Here is an 18,740-nt window from a genome sequence, read left to right on the forward strand (position 1 = left end):
CAATTCCTTATATCTGAGCTAGGTTCATTTACCTATTACTTAAAATGAGAACACAAAGTTATTTAAATTTTTAATTTTAATTTATTTATTTTAATTAATTTAATAATTAATTTTAATTTAATTTTAAATATTTAAATATTTACCAGGGAAAAGTTTATCTGAATGGAACTCATTATAGTGTTTTACACATTCCAAATCATGACGGTTATCTCCCATAGCTTAAAAAGTGATGTAAATTTAATTATTTTCTGATGCCTAAAGTTTTATATTTAAAATTTGACAAAAATCCAACCTTATAGACATCTTACAATGTTACTTTTATAAAGATTGATTTAAAGTCCAGGAAAGGTAACAGAAATTATGTTGACTATCTTTGTTTACACCTGAGTTTAGAATTCTGAGGTGTCACATTCAAGGAACTATTATATAATATTTTTTGAGTTTTGGCTAATTTACAGACTAGAGAGAAAACAAACTGATTTTCTTATACCACTTTATTAAAAACTCTATTCGTGTATTTGAGTATTAGTACAGAACATGTTTATTAGGTATGTTCAATGACCAGAGTTGAGAGGTTATTAAGAAAATAAAAATTGATCACTTATAGAGAAACGGTTGGATAGAGAGGTTGATGGTCATTGGTTTTTTTAGACTGGTCCCTTTTTTAGACTGGTCTCTTAGACTACCCTATAGAAGCAGGGTACCCATATAATTTTATTATTTCAAACTAAGACACACAAATGAAGAAAAGCACAATTAATAATTAGGCCAGGAAAACTGGTATGTAATCTGGGAGTGTCCCAGGCAGTTGAAACATGTGGTTACTCGGTGTCCAGGTATAATAATACACCCTTTTTGTTCTTGTTTGGAAGGGAGAAGAGCTATGGCACATTGTAGAATCTTGAGTCAAGTAGCTAGCTTAATTTAATGTGAAAGTTAATGAATTTCAAGCTTGTGTTGCGGAATTTAAGAAAGACTAGCAAAAATTTCATTCATAAAAAGTTTAATGACTGTCTTTAAAAAATTATTTCGTCTTTTAAAGCCTGAGAATTTCTGAGAAAAGCTCTTCATGGAACACAATATTGCTACACATGTGTAGAAATTATCTATTTATTTAAAACAATGTTATTTCTATTAAAAGAGAAGTTTATGAAACATAAATGGAGTTCTGCCATAAGGAGACACAATATGGTTTTCTTTAAACGGTCAGAGTATTTGTTTTTATTTTCCTAAGTTGAGAGAGCCACTTACCTTTGGCTTTTTCCTCCTAATCTTAGTTTCATGATTTTGCGGATCGGAAGGACTGGGATGCGTTCCACCCTACACTGGTGGCAGAGGGACTTTTTGCATTTGCCAACGTTCTGAGTTATCTTCGTCTCTTTTTTATGTATACAACAAGCTCTATCTTGGGTCCATTACAGGTAAGCAGTTACAGTTTCTTAAAGAATATTTGTTAAAGCTACTACACCTTTTTCTTGTCCACTGGAATATTGTTTTTCATGATGTCAAAACTAAATTTTGCTTTTGAAAATAATTAACAGTTGAAAAGTAACAGCGTGTTCATCTGCTTTGTTTCTGGCTGAATGACAATCCTTTGCTTTTAGGTATCCAGAGTTTTATTAAGTTGTGGTCCATTGTCCCTCTTTCCCAAGTCCACAAACATGGATGTATTTGAAATAAATACTTCAGACAGTAGAGGGACATAAAAATTTGCTTTTTACCAAGATGAACTTCACATTTAGAGTTTTAAGTGACAAATATAAGGGAAATATTGTGCAGAGTTCATACTTTATGATGGTTTTGAAAATAAGTTATATTTCATAAAATACTCCCTCACATTACTTAATAACTATTAAACATAATAAGTTAGAAGAGGGCATATTTAATTTCTTTAGGATTTATTTATTTTGGCTGTGCTAGATGCACACTTCCTGTGCAGGTGCAGACTTCCTGTGGTTGTGGTGAGCGGGGGCTACTCTCTAGTTGCAGAAGTGTGGTCCTCTCACTGTGGTGGTTTCCCTGGTTGTAGAACACAGTCTCTAGGCATACCGTCTCAGTCGTTGCGGCTCGCAGGCTTGGTAGCTGCAGCTCCTGGGCTCCAGAGCATAGGCCCAGTTGTTGTGTTCAGGCTTAGTCGCTCCTTGGCATGTGGGATCTTCCTGGAGCAGGGATTGAAGCCGTGTCCCCTGCATTGGCAGGCAGATTCTTAATCACTGGACCATGAAGGAAGCCCAGAAAATAACATATTTAGAGCTAAAAATTTCATAGTTTACGTAGTCTAGCTTTACACTTTATGGTACTTTTACAGTTAAGGAAATCAAGCTTTTATTTATTCAAAGTAATATGATTATTATTGAGAGAGTCCAGGGATAAATTCTGAGTCTCTTTACACTAAAGAAAGGACTCAGACTTGGTTGCATGTACCCCGTAGATTTTAGTAGTTGGTTGTTCTTGAAAGGTGGGGTCAACTCTGCTTGTGACCAGCTCTACATAATACTCTGTTATTTTATAAGTCTGGATATCTGAGCAATATTCAATCTTTCTTAAGTCAAAATTTACCAACAATTTAGATTCTTTTTTATATTTTTAAAGAAGATATTTTAAATAAAATGCATAATTACCTTCTCCAACAGAGATATGAAAACAAAATATGTAGGAAAAACCCAATTTGATTTGATTTGACTTGTGCTGTCATCCTTCACAGTGTTTCCTGAAATGTGGCTCCCTCAAGCCAAGTCCTGTGAGATGCTCTGACTGAAATAAGTTTGGGACACACTGCATTCCATATAACCTCTTTCGGGAATTCACAGTACACATGATGACGTTAAAGCCTATGAGAAAGAAGTAACGAAACTTGTTTAACCTTGTTCAAACTATCATCGCCTAAATTAACATCATACCCATTTTTCATGAAACATGCTCAGGTCTCTTTTTTTTCTCCAAAACATGATTTATGAAGTACTGGTTTGGTTTGTCTATTATTTAAATGTTATTTCGGTTTAATTTTGCCGCTAGTATCTTGTATAAATGTTTTAGCCAGGAGTCAGCAGTGTTTTACACGCACATTGTTTGTTTCTTAGCTAAAACCTAGTGGTGTCACCAGGTTTCTATACTGGAAACTGCTTTATAGATTTTTACGAGGGGTTAAATAGGAGAAAGTATATTAGTATTTCTTGGTAAATTATTTGTTTCTTTTTCTGATAACAGTTGAGTCAGGTCTTCCTGACTTAATCTCTTCCCAAAAGAACTGCAGATGTGTGTACAAATACTGCATAAATGGATATTTGTCTTTTCAACTGTGGTGTGTATTTTTCCTCCTCCAGCAGAGTACTTTATATTGTTCAAATAGCCACAGAATTAACAAATAATTAAAGTCAAGCTAACAAATATTTATTTTGTTCCTGTTTTTTTAAAAAGGTCTATAAGTTAATCATAATATATATTAAAAGGTTACGATCTAGTCCAGCAAATGAGTTTTTAAAAATTATCTCGAGACTTCCCTGGTGATCCAGCGGTTAAGACACCCTGTTCCCATTGCAGGGGGTGTGGGTTTGATCCCTTTCAAGGAACTTGATCCCACATGTTGTGGGGTGTGGCCAAAAAATAAATAATAAAAATTATCTTTATTAAGGTATCATTTTCCATACAGTAAAATGCACCCATCCTAACTGGATAGTTTGATAAGTTTTGCAAATGTATAAACTTGTTTAGAGTATGACTGCTGCTCAAGGTTGCAGGCTCCCTGCTCCAAGTCATTATATCAAGTCTGCATTCAGCAGGGAAAAGGGGAAAGGCAGAAAGCATGAGCCTGCTGTCTTTCTTTTTTTCAATAAGAGGACAGTTATTTTCCCTCGAGGCCCACCAGATACTTTCACTTATAACTCATTGGCCAGAATAGGGTCACATGGCTATTTGTGTCTCTGAAGAGATGAGTACTTTTTTAATTGAGCATGCTGTGCCGTGTCATGCTGTACTAAGTTGCTTCTGTCGTGACTGACTCTTTGCAACCCTGTGGACTGTAGCCCACTAGGCTCCTCTGTCTATAGGTTTTTCTAGGCAAGAACAGTGGAGTGGGTTGCCCTCCTCCAAGGGGTCTCCCGACCCAGGGATCGAATCTGTGTCTCTTATGTCTCCTGCATTGGCAGGTGGGTTCTTTACCACTAGTGCCACCTGGGAAGCCCTTAATTGAACATATTGCCCCTGAGAAACTAAGGTCTAGTTAGTCAGAAAGAGGATGAAAAATAGAAATTGAATAGGAATCCGTGGAGTCCTATCTTCAGGTGTTTATTTTTAAAATTTCTCCAATGAAGACATTTGTTTTCCAGACTAGTCTTATTAACATGACAGACTTGTATAACATATTAGTAAGAAAGAAGTCTAAATCATTTTGTGCAAAAGATTTGTAAAACATTTTTTTCTGTTTTGTTAATCATAAGCCAGGAACTCACTTAAAATAGATTGACCCAGTTGTGAGGAAAATTGACAGTAAGTTAACTACTTTAGCTAAAGTGTAACTTTTTTCTTTACATACATAACCTGCTATATCAGATACTGTTTTTATGTGATTCCTGCAGTTGTCTGTTAAATTTATCTCCATAAATAACTAACATTATTTAACATAAATCACTAACATTTTGTCCTTCCAAATTTTTGTAGATTTAGAAGCTGACAGACTTTTATTATAACTGATTATATAGTAGTAGTCTAGTTCTCTCCCTTAGTTAGAATGACCATGATTTATTATTCTTATAGAGACACTTTGGAGAATGAAAAGATGTTTTTCATTACTAAGTTGGGACGACAGCTCTGAACTGGAGCTATAGCAGGCAAATCAAGGTCATAGAATTATCCTGTATGGGACATATAAAATGATCCTGATTCAGCAGTGATTGACTCTTAGAAGAGACAAACATAAATATTGGTATAAAGTGAAAAATATAGAGATTACATACAAAGGACTTGGGAGCATGACTGAGGGGGTGCTTAGAGAGAGTCAGGAAGCTTGAGTTGTAATTTCTCTGTGTATTTTGTATATTAACCCCTTATCAGATACATTGTTTGCAAATATCTTCTCCCATTCAGTGTGCTGGCTTTTAATTTTGTTGATGGTTTCCCCTGCTGTGCAAAAGGTTTTAAGTTTCAGTAGGTTCCATTTATTTTTGTTTTTGCCTCCCTTGCCATTCGACATATCCAAAGATGTATTGCTAAGACCAGTGACAAAAAGCATACAGTGACAAAAAGCACACTTGTGTTTTCTTATAGGAGTTTTATGGCTTCAGGTTTTTGTATATGGTGTGAAAAACGTAGTCCACTTTGATTATTTTGACAGATATAAAGGACGTTTTGGGCATGAATAGCTTGATTAGATTGGAGAAGGCAATGGCACCCCACTCCAATACTCTTACCTGGAAAATCCCTATGGACAGAGGAGCTTAGTGGGCTGCAGTCCATGGGATCACGAGGAGTCGGACATGACTGAGCGACTTCACTTTCACTTTTCACTTTCATGCATTGGAGAAGGAAATGGCAACCCACTCCAGTGTTCTTGCCTGGAGAATCCCAGGGATGGGGGAGCCTGGTGGGCTGCCGTCTATGGGGTCGCACAGAGTCGGACACGACTGAAGTGACTTAGCAGCAGCAGCAGCAGCTTGATTAGATAGAACTTTTCTACAAATAATTATGGGTTTGTCTCAAGAAAGATTTGGAAGAATGACTAGAAGTTATTTTTGTAATTCTTGTCAACAACTTTTTAAATTTAACACATGATATGCACCCTAATGATATCAACTCTTTCCTCTATCAGGCATTTAGCATATGTCTGCTATTCTACATAGTGCTCTGTACATGAGGCTTTTTCTTATGTTAAATTATTTCATAAGGATGTCTTGGCTTCCTAGGTGGCTCAGTGGTAAAGAACCCGCCTGCCAATGCAGGAGACACAAGAGACTTGGGTTTGATCCCTGGGTCGGGAAGATTCCCCTGGAATAGGAAATGACAACCCACTCCAGTATTCTGCCTGGAAAACCCCATGGACAGAGGAGCCTGGTGGGCTGCAGTCCATGGGGTCACAAAGAGTTGGACACGACTGAGTGACAGAGCACACATAAGGATGTCTTGGGCTTCCCTGGTGGCTCAGATGGTAAAGAGTCTGCCTGTAATGCATAAGACCCAGGTTCAGTCCCTGGGTTGGGAGGATCCCCTGGAGAAGGAAATGGCTACCCACTGCAGTGTTCTTGCTTGGAGAATTCCATGGACAAAAGAGCCTTGGTGGGCTCCTAGATAATACATCTTAAAAGTAGTATTAACCTATTAAAAGATAGGATTCTCATGGTGCCTCGGTATTTGTATATAAAAGGATGTATTAATTTTCAGTCACAAAAAAAGAATATGTTCATCACATTCATAGCTTTAGTGTTCTCCTTTTTCCTTCTATTATCGTAGTAGTTTTCTTTAATTTCCATTTTTCTGATTACTAGGAAAATATTTTTCTGTGTATACTATTGTATAAATTTCAATATTAATTTTTAAATTACTATGTTTTTTACTACTTACTGTTCACATTTCTCAAGTAAAACTGCTAAGTAGTTTTAAATAAATAAAATAAATATTTAAGGAAGCATGATTGTTATTTTTACAAATAAGCCTTGTAATATTTCTCAGACTAAAATTAGTTTACTACTTTTCATGTTTGCCTTTCACATATTCAAGCTAATGTCCACGTCAGTGATATCCACTGTAGGTAATTTTGGTTCTTCCATCTTATACAAGGATTAATATCATGTTTTTAAAAAACAAGTCATGAAGTTTGTGGTGTTCTTATCAATTATTGCTCATCTTGATAGTGAAATTGAATTACACTTGTCTTTAAAACTTAGTAATATTAAATGAAGAATTTTACTTTCGGACTTAATTTTTGAAATTACCTTTAAGCTCTCAGTGTCTAAATTTTCTTCAAATTTAGTCTTTTCTATCATTATCTAAAGCAGTTATTGTATTCTTAACCGTCACACATTATTAGGTTCTCTACTAACATGACATGGCTTTATTCTAAGCACTTATAATCTGAATAAATGATTTCTTTCCAAAATGACATACTAAAGCTATCCTTGATGAAGAGAGAAATGGATTTCTTCTCTTTCTCACACAGTTTGAGCTTTCCAATTCTAAAAGCTCTCTGTTTCTTCCATCAGAATTTTGCAAGAGGGCCAAGTGAGGGAAGCATGAGATTTTGAAAACTAGCACATGCTGATCAAATGCACAGACATCAGGCCTGGTGGACCTCTCCACTCCAAGTTGCCTGAAACACTAGCTTGTGCTGTGCCTGAAAATTTTAGCACCTCTTCTACTTAATTAGCTGGCTCCCTTTAGTAGGCTGGAGGGGCTTGGCCACTTGCCTGCTCCTACTGTTTGTAACATTGGCAACTGGCATATGCTATGTTGGCAGGCTTGAGGCAGTTCAGAATTTTATTTGAAGTTGGATTAACAAACTATATAAATTTGACCTGGTTACATTTGAGGAAGGATTATTTCTAAACACTAAGTTTTTTTTATCTTAAAAAATGCATATAGCAAAGAAGATTCAAAGGAGTGTAAAGTGAGAAAGTCTGCCTTCCACACCGCTAGTCCTATAGGTAGGCACTGTTAATGGTTTCTTGTGTAAACTTTCAGGAATTTCCTGTGCATATCAAACTTTATCTATATGAAAAAATATATTTGATCTATTCTTTAAAAAATAGCTGTTATAATACTATCATGTACCTTGCTTTTTTTGACGTAATATTTTCTAGGTACCTTTCTACGTCACCACATTGAACTCCATTCTTTGTAACAACAGCTTTAGAATGTTCTAATTTTTGCTACAATGCTCCACTGAAAATCCTTGTATGTAATGCATCTTTGTGTACTTCCTATGGGCTAAATTCCTAGGCATAGAATTTCAGGGTCAAAAGCTTATGTTAAATTAGTCTCCAAATTTGTATGGAATTTATGAAAAGCACCTATTCCCCAGATTTTGAAAGAGTATTGAAGGAGAATGAAATTAGGCTTGAATAAAGCTTCCAGATGCGCTGCTGCTAAGTTGCTTCAGTCGTGTCCGACTCTGTGCAACCCCATAGACGGCAGCCCAACAGGCTTCCACATCCCTGGGATTCTCCAGGCAAGAACACTGGAGTGGGTTGCCATTTCCTTCTCCAGTGCATGAAAGTGAAAAGTGAAAGTGAAGTCACTCGGTCATGACCGACTCTTGGCAGCCTTATGGACTGTAGCCTACCAGGATCCTCTGACCATGGGATTTTCCAGGCAAGAGTACTGGAGTGGGGTGCCATTGCCAGATGCGCTACACATATCTAAATTACAAAAGATACTCACATACAAATATTAGACCCTCTCATTTGACTTAACTCATATACTTTTTTCTTAATAGACCTCAAATGAAAATTCATCACCCTGGCAACAGAGATTAGGTCAGTCCTCAAGGAGGAAATGCTGTTCTTTAAGAAGTGGTTTAGAATTGGTTACAGAATTTGAAAACTTAATGTCAAAATGGTTTTGTATTTGTAAACTTTATGAAACTATAAATGTAAGCATTTATTTCCCTTTAGGTTTTAGCAAGAAATTTTCCTTTCATCACTTGCAAATTAGGCCTTTTCTTCCATTTCCATGCCTTTTCCTCTGCCTTCATAGCAAGACTATCTTCTGCAGACTCGGTCCAGATTCAAGAAATGTACCATCTAACACTCACAGTGCTGGCATGATCAGAATGGCTTTTTGTCTGGTAATTGGGTTTTTGATGTTTAAAAGTGCCAAATATCTCACAGGGGAAAAAGAGGAATAGCCTTGTGGATCATATATTTTCTTGCCTGGTCATTTAGTTTTTCATATTTTTGTTTTCCAGATGATTTTAATGAACACCTATGTAATATTTCCACAGATTTCAATGGGACAGATGTTACAAGATTTTGGAAAATTTCTTGGAATGTTTCTTCTTGTTTTGTTTTCTTTCACAATTGGGCTGACACAACTGTATGATAAAGGCTACACTCCCAAAGAACAGAAGGACTGTGTAGGCATATTCTGTGAACAGCAAAGCAATGACACCTTCCATTCGTGAGTGTCTTTTAAATTTTTAGTAAACATATTTCTTTCTGCCCTGTTACGTGTGAATTCATACCTATAGAACTAGAACTTCATATTTTCTTTAAGATACGCCTTTTGAATAAGGAATACTTACTTGTCATGAATCATTTGATACTCATCAACAACAAACACCTTCAATATGCCAGACACTGTTCTAAGTGCTAAAGAAATGAAGTATCAGTGAACAGAAGCTACTCTCATGGAGTTTATTTCCTGGTGAGGTGATACAGGCAGTAAAAATAAGAATAAGCCATGAAATTAAAAGACACTTGCTCCTTGGAAGAAAAGCTATGACAAACCTAGATAGCATATTACAAAGCAGAGACATTACTTTGCCGACAGTGGTCTGTCTAGTCAAAGCTATGGTTTTTCCAGTAGTCACGTATGGATGTGAGAGTTGGACCATTAAGAAAGCTGAATGCTGAAAAGTTGATTTTTGAACTGTGGTGTTGGAGAAGACTCTTGAGAGTCCCTTGGACTGCAAGGAAATCCAATCAGTCCATCCTAAAGGAAATCAGTCCTGAATATTCACTAGAAGGACTGATGCTGAAGCAGAAGCTGCAGTATTGGCCACCTGATGGGAAGAGCTGACTCATTGGAGAAAGATTGGGAAAGACTGAAGGCAAAAGGAGAAAGAGGCAGCAGAAGATGAGATGTTTAGGTAGCATTACCGACTCAATGGACATGAGTTTGAGCAAACTTAGGGAGATAGTGGACAGGGAAGCCAGATGTGCTCAGCTCATGGGGTCGCAAAGAGTCGGACATGAACTGAACTGATATTATACAATATTGATAAGGACCAATAGCCCAAGAAAGCTTGGGCCAAGGAGGATTTTTGTATAAGAGGGTGTGTAGCTTTAGTTAGATAGGAGGTTAGGGAAGCCCTCACAAAAGATGACATTCAAGTAAAGCTATGAAGCTGGTGAAGGATCAAGTCATGAAGAAGAATCTGGAGGAAGAGAGCTGGCAGATAAGGGAATGGCAAAGGCAAACGCCCTGAGATGAGAGCGTAACTAGCATGCTCAAGGAAAAGCCAGAAGTCTAGATGGTATGTAGTGAATCAGAGGAAGAGTTGTAGATTGACTCAGGAAGGTAATGCGGAATTGAGCTTCCCTGGTAGCTCAGACAGTAGAGAATCTTCCTGCAATGGAGGAGACCTGGGTTCAGTCCCTGGGTCGGGAATATCCCCTGGAGAAGGGAAGGCAACCCACTCCAGTATTCTTGCCTGAAGAATCCCATGGGCAGAGGAGCCTGGCAGGCTATAGTCCATGGGGTCAAAACTCACGACTCAGCTCATGACTGAGTTGCTCATAACTGAGCAACTAATACTTAAATTTTCAATGGGGAATAAAGCAGATCAAGATGGGAGAATAAGAGGACATGGAGCTCACCTCCTTCCACAAACATATCAAAAATGCATCTACATGTGGAATAATTCTCAGTGAAAGCCAGCTAGAAATGGGCAGAAGGACTCCAATACAACCAAGGCTGTAAGAAAGGTACACAGGTAATTGGGTAGGATGAGAAGGTGATTGATGAGGACCTGTACTCCTACGGGGGGATTCAAAGGAAAAGGGAGATTACACAGGTGGACACTTACCCTGGGGAGTGAGTGGGTCAAGTCACAGACTCTCCTAGTCTGGGTTTTATGCATAGGAGACAAGCTGCCTTAGCTGGTTGTTTGGAGAATCCCTGGGACACATAGAAAGACTGGAGAAGCCTGGACTCCAACTCATGAGGAGTGCAGGTGCTGGCTTGCCCCTGGCTAGGGCAGAGGGAGGTCTGCCCAAGTGGCTGCCAGGTTTCCTCTGACCAGCTCACTGCTCTCCCCAGCCTGAACTGAGTGAATACCCCAGCGCTGCTCATTCTACCTCACAGCGTGTCCCTGGATCTAGGGCATCAGGACCTGGGAAAAGACTCTTGAGACACAGAGGCAACTCAGTCCTGGAGTGTAGCCCAGGGGAGGAGGTAGTCGCTGTTGTTGCAGCTTACTCCAGGGGCACTCTGGAAGCAATCCATAGTTTTGACAGCAGCATAGCTGCTGGGTTTCCTGTGACCACCTTGCTGTGTGCCCAAATCCAATCTGAGTGAATGCTCTGGCCCCACTCGCTCCACACCACAGTGCCGCACTCAGTGGCCATGACCAGGGAAGAAACACAACCACTGGCCGCATCTGAACGGAGCCATGGACACTTAAGACAGGTAGCGCATGGGACTCTGTAAGTACACGAGCCCCACTTGCTTCAGCACTTCCCTCCTTTGGGGCAAAGATCCTGGTGTGGGGGGGAGAAAAAACACACACACTTAAAAGGAGCAGATCCAGCTCCAGATTGACTCTCAGGGCTTCTACTCCAGCAGCTTGGGAGTAGATCCCACCCCTGACCACAGGGCGGTGATGGCCACTGAGCAGAGAGATGTCCCTTCTCACACCCTGCATGGGCTCTAGACCTTCCATCTCCAGCCATTCCCCCCACCAAGGTGAGAGCTGCCAGCACATCCTGAGGAGAGACTGGTGTCTTGGATCAAATCCAGCCATCCCACCAAATCCTATGGGGACACCCATAAGAACACCTCTTCAAGACCACAGTAGGCAACTGTTCCATCTAAATTCATAGAGGCAGAGAAAGTTAAGTAAAATGAAAAGGCAGAGGAACTACTCTTTCTTGAGAAAGAGAAAAACCTTGAAAAGATAATGAAACAGAAATAATTAACCAGATAAAGAATTCAAATCATTGGTAATAAAAATCCTAACTAAATTAGTTTACATCAAGAGAACATACCTAAACAAAGATCATTTTAGCAAGGAACTAGAAAATATAAAAAAATACTCTAAGCAATTCAGTATGTACACCTATGGTTAATTCATGTTTATGTATGACAGAAATCAAACCAATATTGTTAAACATCAATCAATTATAAATATTAAAACAAAGATAGGCAATTCAATATCTGAAATAAAAAAACACTAAATAGCAGACTGTGTGACACAGAAGAACTCATAAGTGGTTTAGAAGATGGAATAATGGAAATTACCCAATCAGAACAGCAGAAAGGAAGACAAAGGGAAAAAAAGTAAAAGCAGTCCACTAGATTTCTAGGATAACATTAAGCAAATAAGCATTCACATAATAGTTCTAGAAGGAGACAGCGAGAAAGGGATTGAAAATGTATTTGAAGACACTACGCCAGAAACTTTCTCAAACCTGAAGAAGGAAACTGATATCCAGGTACAGGAAGCACAGAGGGTCCCAAGAAAGAGGAAACCAAACAGACCCACATCAAGACATATCATAAGTGACGTAGCAAAAGTTAGAATTCCAAAGGCATCAAGAGAAAAAGAGGCATATACAAGGGAACTGCATAAGGTTATCAGCTGATTTCTCTGCAGAAACTGCAGATAGGGAGAGTCATGATTTATTCAGTGCTGAGAGGGAAAAACCTGTAACTTAGGATACTCTACCCAGCAAGATCATCATTTAGAATAGTAAGATAACAAAGCATCAAAAACTAAAAGAATTCATCAATATGGAACCTACCCTAAAAGAAATGTTGAAGGGTCTTCTCTAAATGGAAAAGAAATAAGAATCTATAGGAAAGGGAAAATCCCACTAGGAAAGGCAGGTATAGAGTAAGGATTGAAGATCACTTTAAAAAGTGATAGATTAAAAGAAAAAATATAAAAGCAACTATAAATACAGTAAACAGTTGAGAGATAATCATGAAGATGTAAAATATGACATCAAAAACTGTGGGTGAGTGGGTACAAAAAGTGTAGATCTTTTAGAATGTGTTTGAACTTAAATGACTGTCAGTTTAAAACAAGTAGATATAGGCCAATGTATATGAGCCCTATGGTAAAGGACCATCAATAGATGAATGGATTAAGAAAATGGGGTGTGTACACACACACACACACACACACACACACACACACACACACACACTGGAGTGTTACTCAACCATAAAAATGAAATTCTGCCATTTGCAACAATGTGCATGGACCTGGGTAATACTATGTTTAGTGAAATAAGTCAGAGACAAATACTATATAATGTATTGTGGCATCTAAAACATGATACAAATGAATGCATATGCTGAACAGGATAGAGATTCACAGACATAGAAAACAAACCTATGGTTACCAAAGGGGAGAAGAAGGTGGGGTTAATCAACTATACTTCAAAGAAAAAAAGGAAGGGGAAAAAGGAAAGGTAATAGGATCACATAGGACCTTGTTGGCTCTTGTATGGACTTTGGGCATTGGAGCTCGAGAGCCATTTGAAGTTTTTGAATAAAGAAGTGGCACGGTCCTCTTAAGTATTAATAGGATCATAGGCTGCTGTGTTGTGAAAGAACAGTAGTAAGAGATTAAACAGAAATGGTTTGTCTTCCTTTTGAGTTTGTTTCCTTGTTTATAGTATCTGTGATGCTGGGTCCATCCTTAGTTATTTTACAAAATATCTATTCTTTATGTAATGTTGTATTAATAAATTCTTTATCTTTGCTAAATAGCGTCTTAGAATGCCTTTCAAATAGAAATATAATTGTCTTGACAGGTTCATCGGCACTTGCTTTGCTTTGTTCTGGTATATTTTCTCCTTAGCACATGTGGCAATCTTTGTCACAAGATTTAGCTACGGAGAAGAATTACAGTCCTTCGTCGGAGCTGTTATTGTTGGGACATACAACGTTGTGGTTGTGATAGTACTTACCAAGCTGCTGGTGGCAATGCTTCATAAAAGTTTTCAGTTGATAGCAGTAAGTATTCATTCTTATAAAATGTTTATATTCTCTTCAGGTCATACCAAATGTATATAGTAGGTAAGACAACCAAAGATTTAAAAGAATTAAGAATTAGTATCTTTTAAAAATTAAATGTAAATCGTTTTAAAATGTAAATAATGTATATTAATTGCAAGTCTGGAACAAAATTTTCACCTCCAAGGTGTGGAAACATTTGAACAGTTTTAAGCAGTGCATACCAGTCCCACCGTGTATGTACGTGTGTATGCATGCCTAATCATATCCTGTGTTAGTTTTTCGTTTGCCTCTTATAGAATCATGAAGACAAAGAATGGAAGTTTGCACGAGCAAAATTGTGGCTTAGCTACTTTGATGACAAATGTACATTACCCCCACCTTTCAACATCATTCCTTCGCCAAAGACTATCTGCTATATGATTAGTAGCCTGAGTAAGTGGATTTGCTCTCATACATCAAAAGGCAAGGTTAAACGGCAGAACAGCTTGAAGGTAAGAAGTTAGATGTTTGAACTGCAACATGATAATTTTAATAATTCGTAATTTCAGATGTTTCCTAAAGCATAAATATACAGAGTCCTAAGGGCTAAGATTTATGCTGTTTTATACTAATTTGTTGTAGTCATAAAGGAATTAGCAAAACCGCTTAAGAAAACAGGGGCTAATCCTGTATCCCTAATGCATGGCATAGAACCTATCATAAAGTACGGCTTCAATAAATATTTACTGAAAATGCAAGAGAGGTGTGATTTTTTTTTCATGAATTCTCATCTCACAGTTTTAGAACAAGGAAAATATTCAAGATATCTAGCCTGTCAGCATAAATAAAGAGTGACTCCCAGAGTGAACTCATATTTTTTTCATTCTTTTTGAAAGTTGTTTAATATATGAATAATTCAATCCATGTTGCTATAAACCAGAAGTTGGCAAACCTTTTCTGTAAAAGACCAGATAATTAATATTTTAGATTTTGTGGGCCATGACAAAATTACAGATTTTATGTGGGTAGTAATATAACAAGAGAGAAAACAAATTTCCATAAAACTTTTATTGATGAAATTAAAAATAAAACAATAATTGAGTAATACTTGTTTATATATAATATAGGTCCATTAATGAAAAGAGTGGAATTCTATTTTGGAATAACCCATTTTGTTTAATCGGGGTTCAAAGTTAGTTTTCCCCATCATCAAGTTAGTTACACATGTTCATCCATAAAAGCCACTCTTCGCTCATAGGCCGTCAGATATAAGAAGTGGGCCATATTTGGCCTGTGGGTCGTAAGTTTGCTAATCCCTACTATAAACTAAGGATTTTAAACTAAGATAAGCATACAGGTAAGTGAGTAAAACAAATATGCAGGGCATATTTATTTGAAACATGTTGAATATTAAAAAATATCATCTAATAAAGCATTACAAATATATATTTGTATCTGTAAACTTTTTTAAAAATTCACCTCATTTAAGTATTTTCTTACATACGTTATTAGTATCGTATCACTTTGTTTTGAAGGAATGGAGAAACTTGAAGCAAAAGAGAGATGAAAACTACCAGAAAGTGATGTGCTGTCTGGTGCATCGCTACTTGACTTCCATGAGACAGAAGATGCAAAGCACAGATCAGGCCACTGTGGAAAATCTAAACGAACTGCGCCAGGATCTGTCAAAGTTCCGAAATGAAATAAGGGATTTACTTGGCTTTCGGACTTCAAAATATGCTATGTTTTATCCAAGAAATTAGCCATTTTCTAAATCGTGTAGAGAATAATTTTCAATATTATAAATCTAAAAGACTGCATTTGCATAACTTACAATTAAGTTAATAAGATATATATTGAAATAAAGAATTATGTAAAAGCCATTCTTTGAAATATTTATAGCATAAATATATGTTATGTAAAGTATGTATATAGGATTAGTTTTTTTAAAACCTGTCAGTGGCTTTTTGCAGGAGTAAAACAGATTGAGTAGATAGATTCTGTTAGCATGCTATTTAGTTTTCTTGTTTAAATAGTGCTTAATTTTTTCCTTTCTGCTTAAGAAGTGCAGTTAGAACTGTCTTAACTATTGCCAGAAGGTTTTGTAAAAATGAAGATCAGCAAAGGTGGACTGATCTTTCATGTGACACACTTGAGATACAGAAGTCACGTTTTTAAAAATCTTTGTTTTAGGAGTTTACATATAGTTCAGTATTGTTGTTTCAAAATATAGGTTTGCCTAAAACAGTATTCTGTTTTGTTCTTTTGTTATAATCTTAAGCAGCAAAGATAAAGCTCTAATGAATATTTGAATCTATTTATGGGTCTATACATTAAATTCACTTCAATGAATTTGTTATTGTAATATATTTACTTTTACATGGTTGTAATCACTTTATATCTTTAATTTTTCTTTTTTTCACTTAATAGTATTTTATATATACATTTTCATTTATTGATAGTCCACATATTTAAATTTTTATAGAATTATATAGCTTTTGAAAAATATAGTTAGTAGACTTTCATTTTATAGCTATGGAGTATTTGATTATGTTTATAAGTTTGCACAACTGCTTCTGTGAAATTAGGTATTTATTGGCTTTTATTTTTTTTATTATCACAGTAGTGATGTAATTTTTTTTCAAGTTGGAGTGAATGTTCCTAGTTATAAAGCTAACTCAAAATAAGGACTTAGAAGATAATTCTTTAGCATGTTTGGTCACAGCCTGTTTTGTTTTTGTAAACATTGAAAGACCTTTTAATGTAAGGATTTGTCATATTTTTGAACTAAGGTTCTTGATCTTGTCTCCCAAAGAATTCCCCAAGATTTAGCAGAGCTGCTATAAAAGTGACTTCATGCTTACTTGTTGCTCATTCTTTATGCTTAGAATAAAAAGCATTGACTTTTTAAATAGAATAAAATATATATTTAAATTTTTTCCTGTGTTCATATAAGGGATATAGATAACATTTTTCATAGGGTACTGCTTATATATTCTTGCAGCATTTCCAGTTAAGACGTTATTATATATATACAATTATCTTCTTAACTGAATGTCTGATGGTCTTAAGGCCACAGGGTGCGGGTAGCCCTTGGTCTGTAAGTACCACCAATCCAGGGATCATGTTGAAATAGTACTGTGTTTCGTCTGCTTTTTACTTTTTATTTTTTAATTTCTAAATTGTAAGTGTTCCCTCTTTTGGGCCAATTCTTATAAAAATGTTTATTGTAAAGTTATATATTTTGTCTATGATGGGATTATGCACTTCCCAATTGGGATTTTACATCAGGGTTTTTAGTCATTCTAAAAAATATCTAATTATTAAATCAAAATATTTATAGAGTGCCTACTGTATGCATGAGTTACTTATGAGGTATATTTTGAATGACAGCATATTGTAAGAAAAAAGGTAAATAAAACTTGACATTAGATTATAAATTGGCAGAGTCTGTTCATTATATTATTATATACTTTGAGATATAATTCACATATCATAAAATTCTCTCTTTTAAAGTGCACGGGTCCCTGATTTTTTTTTTTAATTATGGCAACAAAGTTCTAAAATTCAAAGTGTAACATCAGACCCTTATATATCCCTTCCTCCCTGTGGTGGCAATTACGTTTAACTCTTGTAGCTATTCCTTCTTATGTTTGTAAATACAATATTTTGAAATGATATGTCTATACAAACACCCTGTATATGAGTATTTATTGCAACTTTATTCAAGATCCCAAGTTGAAAACAACTGAATGCCCTTAAGCTGGTGAATGGATAAGTAAATCATACATCCATACAGTGGATATCTTCTCAGCAATAAAAAGGCATTGTATGAGCCAGAGTTCAGCCAGAGAAGCAGAACTACTAAGATATTTGCAGGCACACCTGTATGTGTGAGTGATTTGTTCACAGGGATTTGACATCACACAATTATTGGATTGGATAAGTAGTCTCCAGCTCTGTTTTTGTATCTAATTCTGGAGCTTGAAGTTCATAGGGTAGGCTGTTGGGAGAGGAAGACAGATGTCAAAGTAGAGGAAACACAGACAAGCTAGAACCCATGAGGATGGACTGAGACCCATGTCACTTGTCACTGTCTCCAGCCTTGATGATGTGGGTATCCTGTGGGAGAAGTTACCCTTTGGCACATTGATGAACACACTTGGCCCAGGAATCAGAGAAACTGAAGGACAGTCCAAGGAAAAGTGAAACAGTTATAGTCCTGGCTGCTGCCCCTCACCAACCAGTTGATCCAGGAGATAAGTTTCAACATGTGTCAACTATGAAAGGGCCTGGAAAAAAATCCCAAATGCTTGCTGCTCCACTTCTGCCCTCCAAATTTCACACTGAAATGTGTCTTGGGGCCCACCCTACTTGTTGGCATACAATGGAGAGAATTCTGGGAAACATAATTCAGCCTGCTCAAGTTGACACAGAAACAAACTGTTGATATATGCAGTAACATAGATGATTCTTAGAAGTACTATGCCACCTAAGGAAGCTTGTCACAAAAGGCTACAGGCTGAGATTCCATGAGTATGACATCTTAGAAAAGACAAAACTATATTATGGGTTACCAGGATCTGGTGGGAGGAGAAGATTGATTGCAAAACTCATCAAAGTATACATTTTAAAAGCGAGAATTACACTTTAGTAAACCTGACAATCACCAGATGGTCAACACCAAAATCAGATTGATTGTATTCTTTGCAGCCAAAGATGGAGAAGCTCTATACAGTCAGCAAAAACAAGACCAGGAGCTGACTGTGGCTCAGACCATGAACTCCTTATTGCCAAATTCAGACTTAAATTGAAGAAAGTAGGGAAAACCAATAGACCATTCAGGTATGACCTAAATCAAATCC

The 18,740-nt window shown here is 36.7% G+C and overlaps 1 protein-coding gene across 25 annotated transcripts in view; it reads left to right on the forward strand.

The window, feature by feature from the left end:
- TRPC1 (transient receptor potential cation channel subfamily C member 1) overlaps positions 1-17,315 on the forward strand; it is a 61,951-nt gene extending 44,636 nt beyond the window's left edge. For 9 of the 25 annotated variants that reach the window (XR_015157297.1, XM_086381803.1, XM_086381984.1 and 6 more), the window contains 5 exons: positions 1,278-1,421; positions 8,930-9,105; positions 13,692-13,893; positions 14,193-14,387; positions 15,411-17,315. Coding sequence is in view for 21 of the 25 variants with exons in the window: in XM_086381803.1 (XP_086237929.1) it covers positions 1,278-1,421; positions 8,930-9,105; positions 13,692-13,893; positions 14,193-14,387; positions 15,411-15,638 (945 nt within the window). In the remaining 4 variants the exon portion in view is untranslated. Of the gene's footprint in view, positions 1-1,277; positions 1,422-2,704; positions 3,390-5,897; positions 6,617-8,893; positions 9,153-13,691; positions 13,894-14,192; positions 14,388-15,410 lie in introns of those variants that run through there. The other 16 variants (XM_086381727.1, XM_086381886.1, XM_086382074.1 and 13 more) reach the window with 5 other exon arrangements.
- Positions 17,316-18,740: the final 1,425 nt, after the last annotated feature.

Source organism: Bos grunniens, chromosome 1 (genome assembly GCF_055505025.1).
Source record: "Bos grunniens cultivar Pamir isolate PY7600 chromosome 1, Bosgru_T2T1.0, whole genome shotgun sequence".
In the NCBI taxonomy this organism is placed as follows: domain Eukaryota; kingdom Metazoa; phylum Chordata; class Mammalia; order Artiodactyla; family Bovidae; genus Bos; species Bos grunniens.